Raw genomic sequence first — 14814 nt, forward strand, 5'->3', positions numbered from 1 at the left:
AGGCAGGAAGGCAGGAAGGCAGGAAGGCAGGAAGGCAGGAAGGCAGGAAGGCAGGAAGGCAGAGAGGTTGCTGGCATGAGGTGACAGCCTCCTATGGCCCTGACTAAGTACCTGTCATAACCCATCTGTCTGCAGGCTGTCTTGGCCAGTGCTTCTGTGAAGTTGTCGAAACAGGCCGAGGCCCAGGTCCCTGTGGCTGCATCCAGCACCTGCAGGGTGGATCTGTCCTTGGAGAGCTGGACTAGGAAGGAAGGCGCCTGGGTCAGCTGGGGGGGGCACTTTAGCCCAGCCCCTTGGAACATGTTATGAGACCAGCCCCCTCCCTCACCGCTGCTCCCCAACCCAGAACTGAGGACGCGTTCAACCTCAAGGGAAGTTCTTCTAGTTGACTACAGCCTAATTTGGATGGCAGCTACGGGGAAGCCTGACCAGCTGCCCAGGGACAATGACTGACAGCCTCTCTCTCTGCTCAGATAAGTATCAGCTTTGAGGATCACTGACAAAATTTCTTTACCATGGCCTAGACAGCTCACCCAGTGTGGGGAAGCATCTTGGCCAGGGACCTGGTAGCTTCTCTATGAAAGGTCAGAAGAGTTGGAGTGAAAACCTCTGTTGGTCTATTGGTATTAGGATGGCAGTTACCCCCAGGCACCCGACTTTACTAGTTAAGAGCCAATGCCTGGGACACCACTCAGCCCTGCCCCTCCAAGGGTCTTCTAACTATCTTCCGGGCTAAGTGTGAGTGGGTCAATCCAAGCTGGAGGAGGCCAGCTTTAATGCTTGAGACACTTGCTCTTCAGTCACCTCCCTCTGTCCTGTTCTCTAGGATGCCCAGGAGCGGAAGGGTGGCTGGCTGGCTAAATGACACGGTGACACCATTTCTAGTCGAAGAGGAACCTTCAAGGTCGTGCCTCTAGAAAGGCAGCTACGGCCAGCATAGTATCAGTAGTACCCCCTTGTCCCCTCGGGACCATTAAACCCTTTCCAAGAGTGTGTCCTGTCCAGTGCTGGATCTAATGGTAGATGTGTCACGGCCATGCTCTTGGGGACCTTTTCTACCAGGACTAGACACTGACCAAGAAGAGGGGCGGAGACCACATCTGAGCAGACATCCCCCACTGCCCCTGCCCTTCAGTCCCTGGACTCACCTGCCACTCCCGGCTTCTCAGGGAAGTCCTTGACACAGTGTTCCTCATCCTCCCCTGAGACGCAGTCAAGGTGGCCGTCACACAACTGGCCCCGCTGAATGAAGGTCAGGGGACTGCTGCAGATGAAGTAGTATTTATCCAAAACCACCTTGACTGGAAGGCACATTAGGGAAGGACAGAGCGGGCTGGGGTCAAGCAGGCGGTTGGGGACAGAGAGGGGCTGCTTTTTCTGAAAGTCAGGCTGGCTGGAGGCAGGCAGCCAATTTTAAAAATAAATCGTTTCTTTAGTGTGTGCGGGCGGGTGTGTGAGCCCGTTCGTCCCCAACTGGAGGTCAGAGGACAACTTTTGGGAGTTATTTTCTGGTGTTTTGTTACAGTAATGGAAAGCTAACGAACACAGCTGCCTCAGGTTGGGCCAAGTCAGGTCGAGAAGAAATGATTTATACATCGCATAACCACCCTGGTGCTCTCAAGGATTGAGGTGGTGTCTGACTTGTGGATACCCACTGTTTCTACGAGGAGGACCTGGTCAGCCAGAGAACTGGAGTCCTACCCCAGCCTCTGTTCCTGCTTGCCTTGCCTAGGCTTTGAACCTCAGTGTCCAACTGTAGAATTAAGGGTTCCAGCAGAAGGTCTCTGTGTGCCATCCAATGGGTGGTGTCTGCTGAGATTGCAAATGTCATCTGAGCTCTAAGTTAGGCTCCCCAAGGGTGGGACATGCCCAGGTTGTACAGGTACTATGTGCCCTGGGTCCCCGTTGGTCCTGCTACATGCTCTTGGTTTTTAATCCAGGTTCTTCACATAAGGTTTCTCATTGCTCTTCGTGATGTTTAAAGGCATTTCACACTTGAGGGGCTCAGTGGACTCCTATTTGGGCACACTGTTTCCCCGGGGGGAGCCACAATCCCCATCCCTGACTCCTAAGCTTGTCTCCTATGCTCAGCTCCCTGTGAAAGTGGTGGCCCATCCCTGCTGTAACTCTGGAAATTATTGTCACACAGTGTGCTGCCTGAGATGACATCAGGGGTCATGAAGATCAAGCTGGGGGTGGGTAGAGAGTTCTACCTGCCCGGTCATCTTGCCTAGTACCTCTTCTCCCTCCAATCTCTACAAGCAGAAATACTCTCTAGTCTGACAGCAGTACGGTTGCACAGACATCTATCCAGCCCCCTCACCCTGCTCCTCCACAAGCTGTCAGTTTGCAGGAGATGGGAAGGAGGCGGCTGGGGGTGGGCACCTCTGCCACTGTCTGTATGGGTTTGGAATGGGTGTCACGTGTGTAGCAACCATCTGGAAGAGAAGCCATCTGGGAGAAGTGAGGGGTGCGCTCACCTTCCCCTTGCACTTAGAAGGCTCCCTCCAAAGCAGGGGTGGATACATGAGGCGTGAGAATTCATTTACGCCCCCCCCCCAAAGCTTTGTGCAGATCACCTGCCTATCACTGTGCATGGGAGGACTGGCGAGGGCTGTGGCTGGCTGAGGGGGTGAGGGTGAGAATGGGGGCTCACATAGGGGGTGGGGTGAAAGCTGTGTGGGGGCTGGAACTCACTGATGAGGGCCACAATCACGAGGGCTATCAGGCTCAGCAGCACTGCAATGATGGGGATCCCCACCTTTTTGAAGGTCTCCTGGGGCCTTCGGGGTTTGCGAAAGGGAGGGACATCTGCAAGGAGAAAGACAGAGGGAGGAGCTTGCAGTGAGCACTCAGAACCCAGCCCCACCAAGGCCCATAGCCCTCTGCCCTGGATGGCGGTTTGGTGGGGATTATCCCTGTAGGCAAAGCTGAGCTTTAAGAGCCAGTCTTCTCCCACCTCCCCTCCCTTGCCCAGATTCACCTATCTTTCATAACTCTTTCTCAAAGGAGCTGGCAGCGCCTGCCACCTCCCCTTGCCTTGCCCTACCTTTGACAAGATGTCATTTTTGCCTGTTCTAACCTTTACCTGCCCTGGGAGCTTGTCACCTATGTTCTTGGGCACTTACCATGATATATATGAAATGTTATCATTTGTCCTGGCCCCATTCTTGAATATGTTTTCAGTTTTGATCAATGCATAATTGTATTTGGGGGAGTATAGTGTAACATTTCAACACATGTATGTAATACATAATGATAAGATCAGGGTAATTACTGTTTATCGTGAAAGACATTTATTTCTGTGCAGGTGTGGGGGAACATTCAGAATTCTCTCACTAGATCTTCTGGAACATCAAATGTCATCAACTGCAGTTACCCTGCAGTGCTGGAGAACATTAGACTTGACCCCTATCAGTCTTTCCCTCCTCTTTACTACAGTTGTTTCTCTGATAATTTGTTTTTAAAGGGCAGGAGAGCTAGATCATGTAGCCCAGGCTAGCCTCATGTTCGAGAAATAGACCAAGATGACCTAGTCGTGGCTAGCCTCATATTCTGTATGTAGACCAGGATGACCTTGAACTTTTGATCCTCCTGGTGCTGGAATTTGAGGCATATACCACCACCACTGATTTCTGCAGTGTTGGGGATGGAACTCAAGGGTTTATGCATGTTAGGCAAGCATTCTACCAACTGAGCCCCATCCCTTGCCCACTGCCTTATTTTTTGCCTCCCCCGCACAGTGAAGGTATAGCAGAATTTTGATAAGCACTTTTGAGTTATTATGTATTATGATGGCCCCCACCTCCAAGTTAGTCCAACACAGAGCAAGTCCCCAGCATGGTCCTTGTCTTTAAGGAGATTAGAGGCTGGGGGAAGATGCCAACAGGACAAATGGCCGTCCACCAGGTGGAAAAAGGTAGAGTCAAGACATCACGCGGGGAATGCTGGGAAAGGTTTCCTGAGGGGGTGGTACTTTGATACATGAAGGAACAGTGGACGGAGGCTCTGGGACAGTGCAGACCCAGGCACGGAGGGGGTGCTGCGAGCATCTAGTGTCCCAAAGTATGAAGTGGGTCAGAGCCTGTTGGGAGGCAGAACAACAAAGGCCTTTTATGGAGGCTTGAATACCGGACTAGGGTTGGGCATTTGTGCTGACAGCAGCGAGGGGCCACTGAACGCTCTGAACAAGAGAGGGTGTATGATGAGACTGTTACCTAGAGATTCACTCACTGTTGGGGAGGAAGAGGGTTGAAATGAGAGAGATTGAGACCAGGGAGCTCGCATCGGAGGCTCCCATTGCCTGAAAATTGCAAAACGAACGAATAAACAAGCAGTTCCACCTTTGTTTCACACAGTGTCATAGTCGGAATCTGAAATAATACAACAGGCTCATAGTTTTGAGTGTTGGGTCCCCCAATGGTGATACTATTTTGGAAATGTTTAGAAACTTGGGAAGTTAAGACTGAGCTGGAGCAAGTAGATCCCCAGGGTTTATATTCGGGAGTCTACTTTCTTTGCCTACTTTTAAAATTTCCTTCTGTGTATCCCGTTTTCTGCAACATCATGTGAATTGCTCTATTGCACTCTTCCATGGACTGAGACATTCCGGCGCTATTTCAGAATGAGTCCTGTGTCCATGAAGCTGTTTGTGTCAGGTGTATATGGGTCACAGTGACACAGAAGAACACATGGGTAGCCAAGCAGATGGGGTATGACAAGGTTGTGAAAAGTCCTCAGGTGGCATCAGAGACAGGCTCTGGATCTTTTCGGGTTCCTTTCCTTCAGGCAATGAACTCACGAGGCATTGGGGAGCCTTCCTCCCAAGGGGGGGGGCTGGGCAAGGAGCATGAGAGCTTCAGAAACATAGAAAGCAGTAGGCGGGCTCTCCCCTGCCTTTACACCTACAGGGCTCACTCCCTCAGCTTCCAGCCTTTCTTTCAAGTCTCCCCTGTGTGAGCCCACCCTAGATTTTCCTGTTTAAGACAAGACCACTGTGCTTTCCCCATCCTCCCCGCGTGCCTGTTTCTCTCCCAAAGAACTTACCATCTCTGACCTCCTTTGGTGTGTTTTCTGTCTCCTCCCACCCCTCCTTGAAGTGGAAATGCAGCCACCAGGAAGACAGTGTCTTTTGTGGATTTCTGAGTCTCCAGGGCCTAGAGCAAGGGCCACAGCAGACACCCAACTAGTGTCCGCGAGATGGGGGATGATCCATCCTTGGCTCTGTTCTCCAAGGCATCCTTGTCCGCCCTTCTCCAAGTTCACTTTATTCTGTCTCAGACAGTGCCAGTCATGTGTCTGGCTCTACCCAGAGTCCTCTGCTCAGCTGAAACTCAGACTGATGTCTGCCAGAGGCCAGTGCCCCATACATGATGGTATCAATGACCTGATAAGAGAGCTCAAACTCTCTGTGCCTCCCTGATGGAGAGTTTTAACTGTACAGAGGCCCAGTACTGAGGATATGAATTATACATGGTATGGCCTGTAAATTGTTAGGACCTGCCACAAAGCAGGTTGTCAATAATACTAGCTGGTCCTGTTTTTAAAAAGTCCTTACACCAAGTCTTCAGAATTATCCTGTTCCCATGGCCACGGACACATCAATATTTTGTTCAGTCATCCATGCGTGCTGTGTTTACTAGTCACCTGCTTCTGGAGACATGAGGTTGATTTGTTTTCGTGGTTAGGGAACAATCTATTGGATTGTGTCCAAGCCCAAAGCTGTGTCCTGGCTCTTCTCAGGGCAGACCTGCTTCTCTTCTCTGGAAGGGATGCTCCTCAGGGAGCAACTTAGCTAAAGTTTAGAAATAGCCTCCATGCCTGTGGTTGTTCCTTCTGTCTGCTTGTCCTGCCATTGCTTCTGGATAGAACTTCCAGGTAGGTGGTTTTTCCCCTGTCCCTTCCCTCTGGAGTGACAACAGGGACTCTGGTCACATTCACTTCTGGACTTTAGTACTCTGACCCTTCTATGCCATGTAATTGACTTCATTTACTAACCCACATAGATTTCACTGCTAATTCAGCATACACACACACACACACACACACACACACACACACACACACACACACACACACATCCACAGGCTGGTTTTCTGGTGATGAATGACCTGAGTGTTATTTCTGACTTCTGGGACTCAGGAGCTCAGATCCCACCTCCCCACCCCCACTCCCACCCCCACCCTCATCCCCACCCCCATCGGTGGCTGGCTGACTCATTTAGCCTGGTTTATTCAGTGTTCCCCATCACTTGAGCAGCTGCACAGTCTCTCCTTTCAGCTTCCTTTCCAGCAGGTGTTCTGGGTTGGCAGTTGTTGGGTTTGTTCATTGGGTGAGGCACAGGAAGAACCACGGGAAGCCTGGTGCTCTTTGGGGACTCTGTGGTCTACTGTTACATTAACTCCAGAGCACAGAGGAGGTACTGTTTCTACTTGGAAAGTTATTGTTTCTGGTTATTATTAACTTGTGATTCAAATAAGACATTAACATGAGTGGGATTGCCCATTGTCTTATGGATATGTTCCCTTCTCATTCATCTTGCAAATGTGAAGGCTATCAGAAGTAGGTATTCAAGAAAATATAATAGAAGGGGTAAAACCCTTAAAGCTGCGAGCTTTTTACTTATTCACTTATCTGTCTCCTTTAGTCAGGGATCCACAGCTATTTTCTTTCCTAACAGTAAAACACCAGTGCCCCAAATTCTTGGTGGCATGAACTCCATGTGACCGGGGTCTACGCTACTCTAGTGCTCAACCCAACTCCATGCAGATCAGGGTCTGGCAGGGCAGACTGGGAAGTCACTGTTCTTGGCCATCAGGCCTGCTGGTCATATTCCCCAGAGACCAAGGTTTTGTTTTTGTTTTGTTTTGTTTTTTTGTTTTTGTTTTTGTTTTTAACAAATCCTGGAACGTATAGGTACTTAGTATTTTTGTTGATGGATGGATGGATGGTGGACTGAGGTCACACACACCACTAGCACAATGGTGGCTCACTCAGTAGTTGAGATTCAAAGACCTGGGGATGTGAACTTACCACGGTTGTTGAGGGGTTGGCCACTGTCTGACTCCTGCAATGGAAGGGAAAAGGTGAAGTTGAGTGAGTGAACCTCTTAGATCTGGACTAGCAGGGCTCGCTTCCAGGTATATTCTTCCTGCTACGTCTAAGCTACCAGTTGAAATGAAAAAATTCACCCATACCCCTATCTGACCTGGCTCAACTGGTTTGCCACTTATAGAGACTAGTTAGGAGTCTCAGAAACGATTGGCTGTCCGACTGTTATCTGTATTGCTTCTCCTTTTGTCAATCATTTGCTTATTTTTACATATATTGTATTTTTTGTAGAAACAAATAAAGGGGATGCTTAAATGTCCAATAATGTCAAAAGATGTTCACTGCCGTTATTCATTACATAAATGTAAACTCAGGCTTCAGTGAACTCTCTCCTCATCTCTCTGTCTCCCTGTCTCTCTCTCCATACATTAGAAAGGCTAAAGTTAAAAACACTGACAATATTAAGTGCTGGTGAGAATATCGGACACGGAGCAACTGGGATGTCTATGCTTGCTAGTGGGATATAAACTAGCTTTATCCCACTAGCTTTGATCAAATGATTTGATAGTAATCCCAGGGCTGGTTTATAATTTGATGGCTCAGCAGATCTACTGTGGGATGCAATCACAAGATATATATATATATATATATATATATATATATATATCCTTGAGTTTTCACAGTAGCATTGCTTGTAATAGCTAAACATTGAAAACCTCTAGTGGTTGAGTAGCAAAATAAATTGTGGATTATCTACATAATAGGATTTCAGCAGTAGATAGGAACAAACTTCTTACAACTACACCTTTTTATCTAAAAACATTTTTACGTGCATAGGAATTTTGCCCACATGTATGTCTGTGTACCATCTCTGTGCCTGGTACCTGTGGAGGCCAGAAGAGGGCATCAGATCAGTGGTTAAGAAGAACTCTTATCCACTGAACTACCTCTCCAACCCCTCTGTTCCTCTGGGCTGTCAGCTTGACTGGACCTAGAAATGCCTATGAAGGGCTGTGGAGATGGCTCAGTTGGTTAATTGCTTGATGTTAATAAGCATGAAGACTTGAGTTTAGATTACTGGCACCCACATATAAGGCTGTGTGTAGTGGTACACCCCTAGAATCCTGGCTCTGAGAAGGTGGAGACAGGAGACATCTCTGAGACTTGCTGCTATCTAGTCTAGAAAATCATTGAGCTCCAGTTTCAGTGAAAGACCCTGTCTTAAAAATAAGCTGGAGAGTAATCAAGGAAGACACCTACTGTTGACCTCTAGCTTCCACATACACATGATACAGACATGTACACGCATGTGCACATACACACAAACGTGCACACACATACACAGAAATGTCTAGGAATGAATCACATTATGGGTATGTCTGTGTTGACGCCTCCAGAATTGATGAGGTCATTGGTCTAATGGAGTAATTGACTGATAGATTTATAAACACAGTGGCATTATTGGGAAATGGTAAAAGTTTTAGAGTGTGGCCTCATGAAAGGAGTTAGATCCTAGAGGCAAGTCCCTAGAAAGTGTATCTTGCCCCAAACTTTCTGCCTCCTTGGTCATCACCAAGCTGGCTGGAGGGGGTCGCTTTCAGGATGAGGATGAGAAAATATCAGAGCACCTGGCCCTATGAACATCTCGTCAGGAGATAATGAGACGAACAGCAATTTACACACAACAGGCAAAGTCTTTCCATTTAACTTAGCTCCAGATTAAAAAGGATTGAAACCAAGTGTGTGGTAACCATGGTGGTTAGCATTCAATAATGGCTAAACAGATGAATGAGGAATGTCCATATTGTGCCAGGCCCTGATCAGATGTCAGAGATTAATAAGCATTCATCCCAGCAGATAAAGAGAGGTGCCCCCAAAAGACAACTGAGGGCCCTTGGAGGGCCTGGGGGTGTATGTGTGACTACAAATAGATAAGCCAGAAAAAACCCCAGAGGGTTTGGGGGAGCCTGCAGGAGAAAATGGGGATAAGAAGACAGTGTCTGGATGAAGATGGGGCCAAGGGAAAGGGTGAGGACAGTTAGAGAGGTCACATCTGAGCTGTAACTTGAATGACAGAAAGGTACCAGCACTCATGTGCAAGTGTGGGTGATGGAGGAAGCTGCAGAGTAGACATGGCTGGAGGGGAGGCAGAGGAGACAAGACTGTGTGTGTTTGGAGCATTAACACAGTGGGCTTTGTCAGTGGACCTGTGCCTTTGGACGTTAAGCAGGTTAGGGTATCCACATAAGGCTAGAGGTGGTTGGGGATACTGAGAGCATCTGTTGAGTGGACCCTCCCCATCGGTGCATTCTTTTTTATTGACTCTACCTGTGTGTACATGCTTCCATTAGTTGGAGCAGGTGGGATGAATTTCTTTTGTTTTGTTTTTTATTAATTCACTAGGCATTGACTACCCATGATGGGTGAAGATTATTCTAGAAGCCAAGACACAGAAGGAACAACAACAACAGTGCAGTCTACACCTTCCTGCGCTTTGGCTGCTCATTTTGAGCTGAAGTGGCCTGATACCTTACGTCAGGCAGTGTCTCGAACTGCTGGCTGCTCAGTCAAGGCTGTACTGTACAGAATTTCATCCTCATTTGCAAACAAAAGGCAGGAACCAGTGAGTCCAGTTAAAACACAGCTCCACAGTCACAGAGTCATGACTGCGCCATTAATCACCACATCTAAACTCTTTCTATGGGTGAAATAGAGTGAATATTGAGCAAATGGTGTTGAATCAGTACATTAACGAGCCTGTCTCACTTTTAAGACTTGGTCTTGGGCCAGCTTTTAAGAATCTGTCTGTAAATACAGTCACACAATAAAATATTACATGGAAGGAAAAATAAATGAACTACAAGTTATCTCAAACGAAATAGAACATTAGCAGTTGAGTAACAAGGGTAAAATCCCAACAGGTTCCCCCGTAGCTCAGAATCCTTTTTGTGTAGAAGCAAGAGAATGATAGACATGGGACTGGGGGGTGGGTGGGGTTTACCTAAGTCAAGTGGATAGTAAACAGATGCTGCCAGTTTTTATTAAATTAATAAGCAAAAGACACTTGCCCTCCTACCTCAGCATGAGTGTGCATGTGAGAGGCGATGAGGAATTTCATGAGTATAGGGGTTGCTCTAAGCTCCAGTTTCTGTGTAGACTTATGGGAGCTTACTGTATTCTTAACCTAACTAGTTAAGGAGTTCCTAATAAATCCTGTGTGGATTAATAGTGAAATATTATTATGAATCAAGGCATGGGTTAGCCAACATTGTGCATTCACAGAGAGACCAAAAGGCTGTCACCTGTCTGTGCCAAGTAGTTTGGGGAGCTTAGTCCTTCTCTTGGTTCTCTGCTGTAGCCTTGAAACCTCTTATTTTCTGCCCTTTCTGGAAGCTTCTGAACAAACATCTCTGACAGAGAGATGCTGGAAATGTGAGGCTGTCAAACTTCCAGGAAGCAGAGATGTTGCAGATCATGAGTATCTGGGCCGGTGTCAGTGAGGCAGGTTTGCTTTGGGGCTGTGAGTGGTGACTGGAGACCACCAATGTTAGAGATGTTCTGAGTAGAAAGAGCAACCAAGGGCAGTTGCATCCCCTCTCAGCCCAGAGTAAGTCCTGAACTGAGGAAGAAAAAGATGAAGTGGAGACATGTGGGTACCATGCAGAACTCAGATCCCATCAGACCCTACCAGTGGCAGAGCCCAGTCATGGTCATGGATGCAGAGCTGAAAGGCCCTCTAGAGACTACCCTGTGCCGCTCTGCCTGAAGCCAGACAGAGGAAAGATACTATCCTAGAGTCAGTAGAAGAGGGAACTTTGCAAAGCAATCAAAGACCAATCGTGATTCCCTCTTCACTGCTAGGAATATCTGTGATTATCCTCAGCTTGAGCCTAACCCCTTGAGCTGGTCACAGTTCCTATGGCCCCGTCCTTGTAGAGTCCAAGTGAAGGCTCCAGTCTTCACACTTCTGTCGGAGCTGCTGGCTGGGCCAATCAGGCCACCCGCTCTGTCGACTCACACTATACAGAGCCCTGACTTGTAGGTCTGATTCAGCCCATGTCCAGCTTAGGGTTCATCTGGAGCAAAGCTTTTGCTGGCTAGAGTAGAACGGAAGGTTGAGAATTCCTGACACTTAGTGCCCGGTGAGGGTTGAGGGGGAGCAGGATGTCAGTGGAATGAATGGATGCTTGTTGACAAGGACTTGCCATTACCTGGTTAGCTCAGAGCATCTTCCTGCTCTGTTTTCCAGTCGGTCTCTATCAAGAGAACAGATTGATCCAGTATCTACCTGTGAAAGCTGAATATTGTTTTATCAAGTGCAACATCTTCCTTTCAAAGGTGCTACTATAGTTAATCTCTAGGAAATCCCAAGACGTTCACCTTATAGAACTGAAAGCTGAAGTCTTTATCCACAAAGTGGCTTCTGTGGTTTCAAAGCAAGCAAAGGGCAGACCCAGCTCTCCAGTCTGGGCTTCTGGATCTGGGCTCAGTGGATTTCTCAGTGCATTTCTCAGCAGTTTCAAGGACCTGCGTGATTAAGCATCCTTAGGAGATAGTACATTCTTTTGAGTCTCTACCCTCCTGCAATGTGGTCTTGTTGCTTGTGCTTAGCCTGCGATCAACACCAGAGATCCCCCTCAGGAGCTCAGCAGCCCTTCCATGGTTGGTAGGCACAGAGACCTAGACAAGCTTCCTGGTTTTGCCAAAGCATCCATGAATGGTGATGGAAGCTGCTATAGGCAGCCGACTTTGGTGTCTGGGAGTGCCCCTCTTAATGTTACCGTCGAGTCTTCCATCTTCTATCGTGTTTGCCCTTCTCAGCTGTGGCTCTTCTCTCCCTCCCTCCATGTTTTAAATCCCGGAGAAGGTCCTGGGCTTAGCCGAGTTCCAAATACCAAATGGTTCCTTTCAGCTTCTACTTCAAAGACAGACGACCCTCGACAGCCGACCAGACAGCTTTTGCTTTTAAATTCTACAGAAAAGCCACAGAGAAACAGCTAAGGGGGTGTGACTTGTGACTTGCTGTCCGGCTAGTTCACTCCTCTCAACTTCTATGACTACTGGGTCCCCCACCAAGCCACCGGGAACTGTCTTTTGGAGATGGGGAAGCACTTGATCATTTCACAGTGAGAAGACCAGTGCTCTACTAGTGACTAATGAAGAGGCCCAAGGTACAGAGCCCACCAGCTCCTTCGCCCTGCTGAGCTGCCTGCTTCTCCGCAGCACAGACATTGCTTTGTTCTGGGAAGAGGTTAGCGGGAGAGCTGGAAGAACAGAGTGGGGATGAGGAAGATTAAACGAGAACACTGGCTTTGTTCTTCTCTGTGGCAGCTTTGGGATCCCATGGGAAGGGCCCTGGCTTTCCTTGATCTCAGAGGGAAACCTTGGAGCTAAAGATGTGGCCGTTGCCAGGTGATGGCTACACAGACCCTCTGAGGCTCTTGGCTTATATAGTTAGGTTGCTGAGGCCAGTGACAGGGTGACATGGGCACCCCCTGGGAAGGGTGGGGACTGCTCTCTGAGTGAGCCAAGAGACCTGGGGCGACTCGCACTTAGTGGGAAGAGCTAGGCTTGGCCACAGCTAGCTCTGGTGTTCAGGGGGTGCTCTAGGTAGCCTTAAGCCACTCTGACCCCCTGAACCTGCACCTAGCCATCAGTCCTACCGCTGCCGGCAGGCATCTCTGCCCACCCGTGGCTCTGCAGGCAGTTTGATGCCTTTATCAGGCTGGGAACAAGACCTCGTCTCTTTGGTGCCCCCACAATGGCAGGTAAGGTGACGGGAAGGGGTTAAGGAGGGGTGCTTCATGGTGGCGGGGGTGGGATGGGGTGGGGGAGCTGCAGCCATGCAGCAGTTTGAGGTGCAATCAAAGGTTTCAGTGGCACAGCCATGTGGGGTTCCCCAGTAGTCCCGCCCTGTGACTCTGTTTTCAGGATGTCTGTCCAGCAAAATAGGCTAGGCACCAGCTTCACACATAGGAGAAGCAGTCTCTCCTGGGTGTAAGCTTTCTTTTAACCTGACCTCAGCCCAGCTGCTACATTAGAAACCATGGTGCCTTGTAATAAACCACACAGGTGCTGACCTGTTGGCCATTAGAGTAGAGAATCCTACCCATTCCAAGGTATAATAGCTCCAGGGCAATGCCTGGGGGTGGGAGAGAGGAGTCAGATAACCCACCGTTAATCCAGCTACTTGAGCCTGCTGTTCAGTTCTGTTATTTAAGAATCAACCTTTGTGTTTCTGCCAGGCCCTTAACTGTGGGTAGAGCCTGGAGGGGGAAGAAGACCGGTAGAGAGGCAAGAATCCCTGTTTCATGGACAGCGGTGTGGTATAGCGTTTACAAGATCTCTGCCCTCTAGCAACACAGGGGCCAATGTCTTGGGAGGAGCTGACTGTAGACACCTGGCTCTCTCCTGAGGCCTTTTGTTCCAGGTGGCTCTGTTATGAGCTCACTCTTACACAGCCAACAAACCCAGGGAAAGCAGTCCCCACCCCTCTATTTCTGAATTCTTGGTTGTTCTATTTTGCTCAGCCTCCCCCCCTCCTGGCCCTAACAACCTGTGCCCACTTTCTCTTTCCAGAACAGTCGGATAAAAAGGTAGCTTCCCATAGAGACCAAATGGCAGTGTGTGTGTGTGCTTATGTGTGTGTGTGTGTGTGTGTGTGTGTGTGTGTGTGTGTTTATGAGGTTGCACAGGTTGGGCACCTGTTGTTGGGAAGGGCTCATGGATGCTAGAGCTTAGATGAGTTCTCTAAATAATGTTTACCCAAACCAGGTAGCCGCCACCCACAATGCAGTCTGATGTTTATAAGAGAATTCCAGAGTTGATGCTGTCTTAAAACAAAAACAAAAACAATAAACAAACAGAAAACCACAACTTCCTTTGCTTGTCCTGAATCGTCTTTAAACATTAAGGTATAGGAAGTGGTATAAGGGAAGAGGGGATTTTATAGAGAGGGCCTGGCTCCCCAGCTGAGCTGCTAAGCAATCCTGGGCAGTTCTCCGGCATCTCGTCTCCTGGTCCTAGCTTCCTTCCCCCTTTGCAATGTGGGTTTGAATCGGCACGAACACTCCACCTTCTGCGAGTACCTTTCCAAGCCCTCAAGGACCTCAGCTGGTCCTCTCAGGATCCCATTGCTGCTTATGGTCCCCTTGGTTGATTTCTGTGGTCTGAAGGGTCTCAGATGCTCTGGTTGGGGTGGGGTCCACTGTATCTATTCTTCCTGAGATGTGCTGGCTGGACTTCCGTCATGTCAAATAGTGTTCAAGTTTCCCTGAAAAGGGCAGAAGGGAGCAGCCTGCTTTGTTCCAGATGCCTCAGGGATAGCCAGCCTCTGGGGGCTCCTCTGACTGCTGCTGCTGATCTGCCTGCAAAACACTCGGTGACTCTCTGACGGCTTTCCTGGGAACTCTGAACTTCAGAGCCTATAAATAGCGTTCTGGTGGCGCTTCCGGGACTTCTCTGCATTATTACCTTGTGGTTGCATAACCTAGTGTTCTTCTCCCACTTTCCTGCCCACTCACATAACTCTGCAAGTGCTTTGGAAGTTTCCCCTTGCTGGGATGCCAGTGTTAGAAGAGGCAGCTTGACATGGGATGGAGCACGGACCATGGCATCCTGCCACTGAGGTCTGAATCCTACATCTGTACCCAAATTATTTGACCATCAAGAGCCTCAATTTCATGTGTGTATAATAGAGAAAAAGAGAGACACTGAGAGACAGGGACACACACACACACACACACACACACACACACACACACA

The 14814-nt window shown here is 48.7% G+C and overlaps 1 protein-coding gene across 2 annotated transcripts in view; it reads right to left on the minus strand.

Moving 5' to 3' along the window:
- The window catches only part of Tmprss4 (transmembrane serine protease 4), a 31594-nt gene that overhangs the window by 10794 nt on the left and 5986 nt on the right, over positions 1 to 14814 (minus strand). The window contains exons 2-5 of one of the 2 annotated variants that reach the window (XM_021207718.2): positions 7033 to 7066; positions 2762 to 2811; positions 1149 to 1261; positions 112 to 241 (exon numbers count right to left, since the gene is read on the minus strand). In XM_021207718.2, coding sequence (XP_021063377.1) covers positions 112 to 241; positions 1149 to 1261; positions 2762 to 2811 — 293 coding nt within the window. In that variant the 5' untranslated portion in view covers positions 7033 to 7066. Of the gene's footprint in view, positions 1 to 111; positions 242 to 1148; positions 1302 to 2697; positions 2812 to 7032; positions 7067 to 14814 lie in introns of both variants that reach the window. The other variant, XM_021207717.1, reaches the window with a different exon arrangement.

This window comes from Mus pahari, chromosome 10 (assembly GCF_900095145.1).
Source record: "Mus pahari chromosome 10, PAHARI_EIJ_v1.1, whole genome shotgun sequence".
NCBI classification, from domain to species: domain Eukaryota; kingdom Metazoa; phylum Chordata; class Mammalia; order Rodentia; family Muridae; genus Mus; species Mus pahari.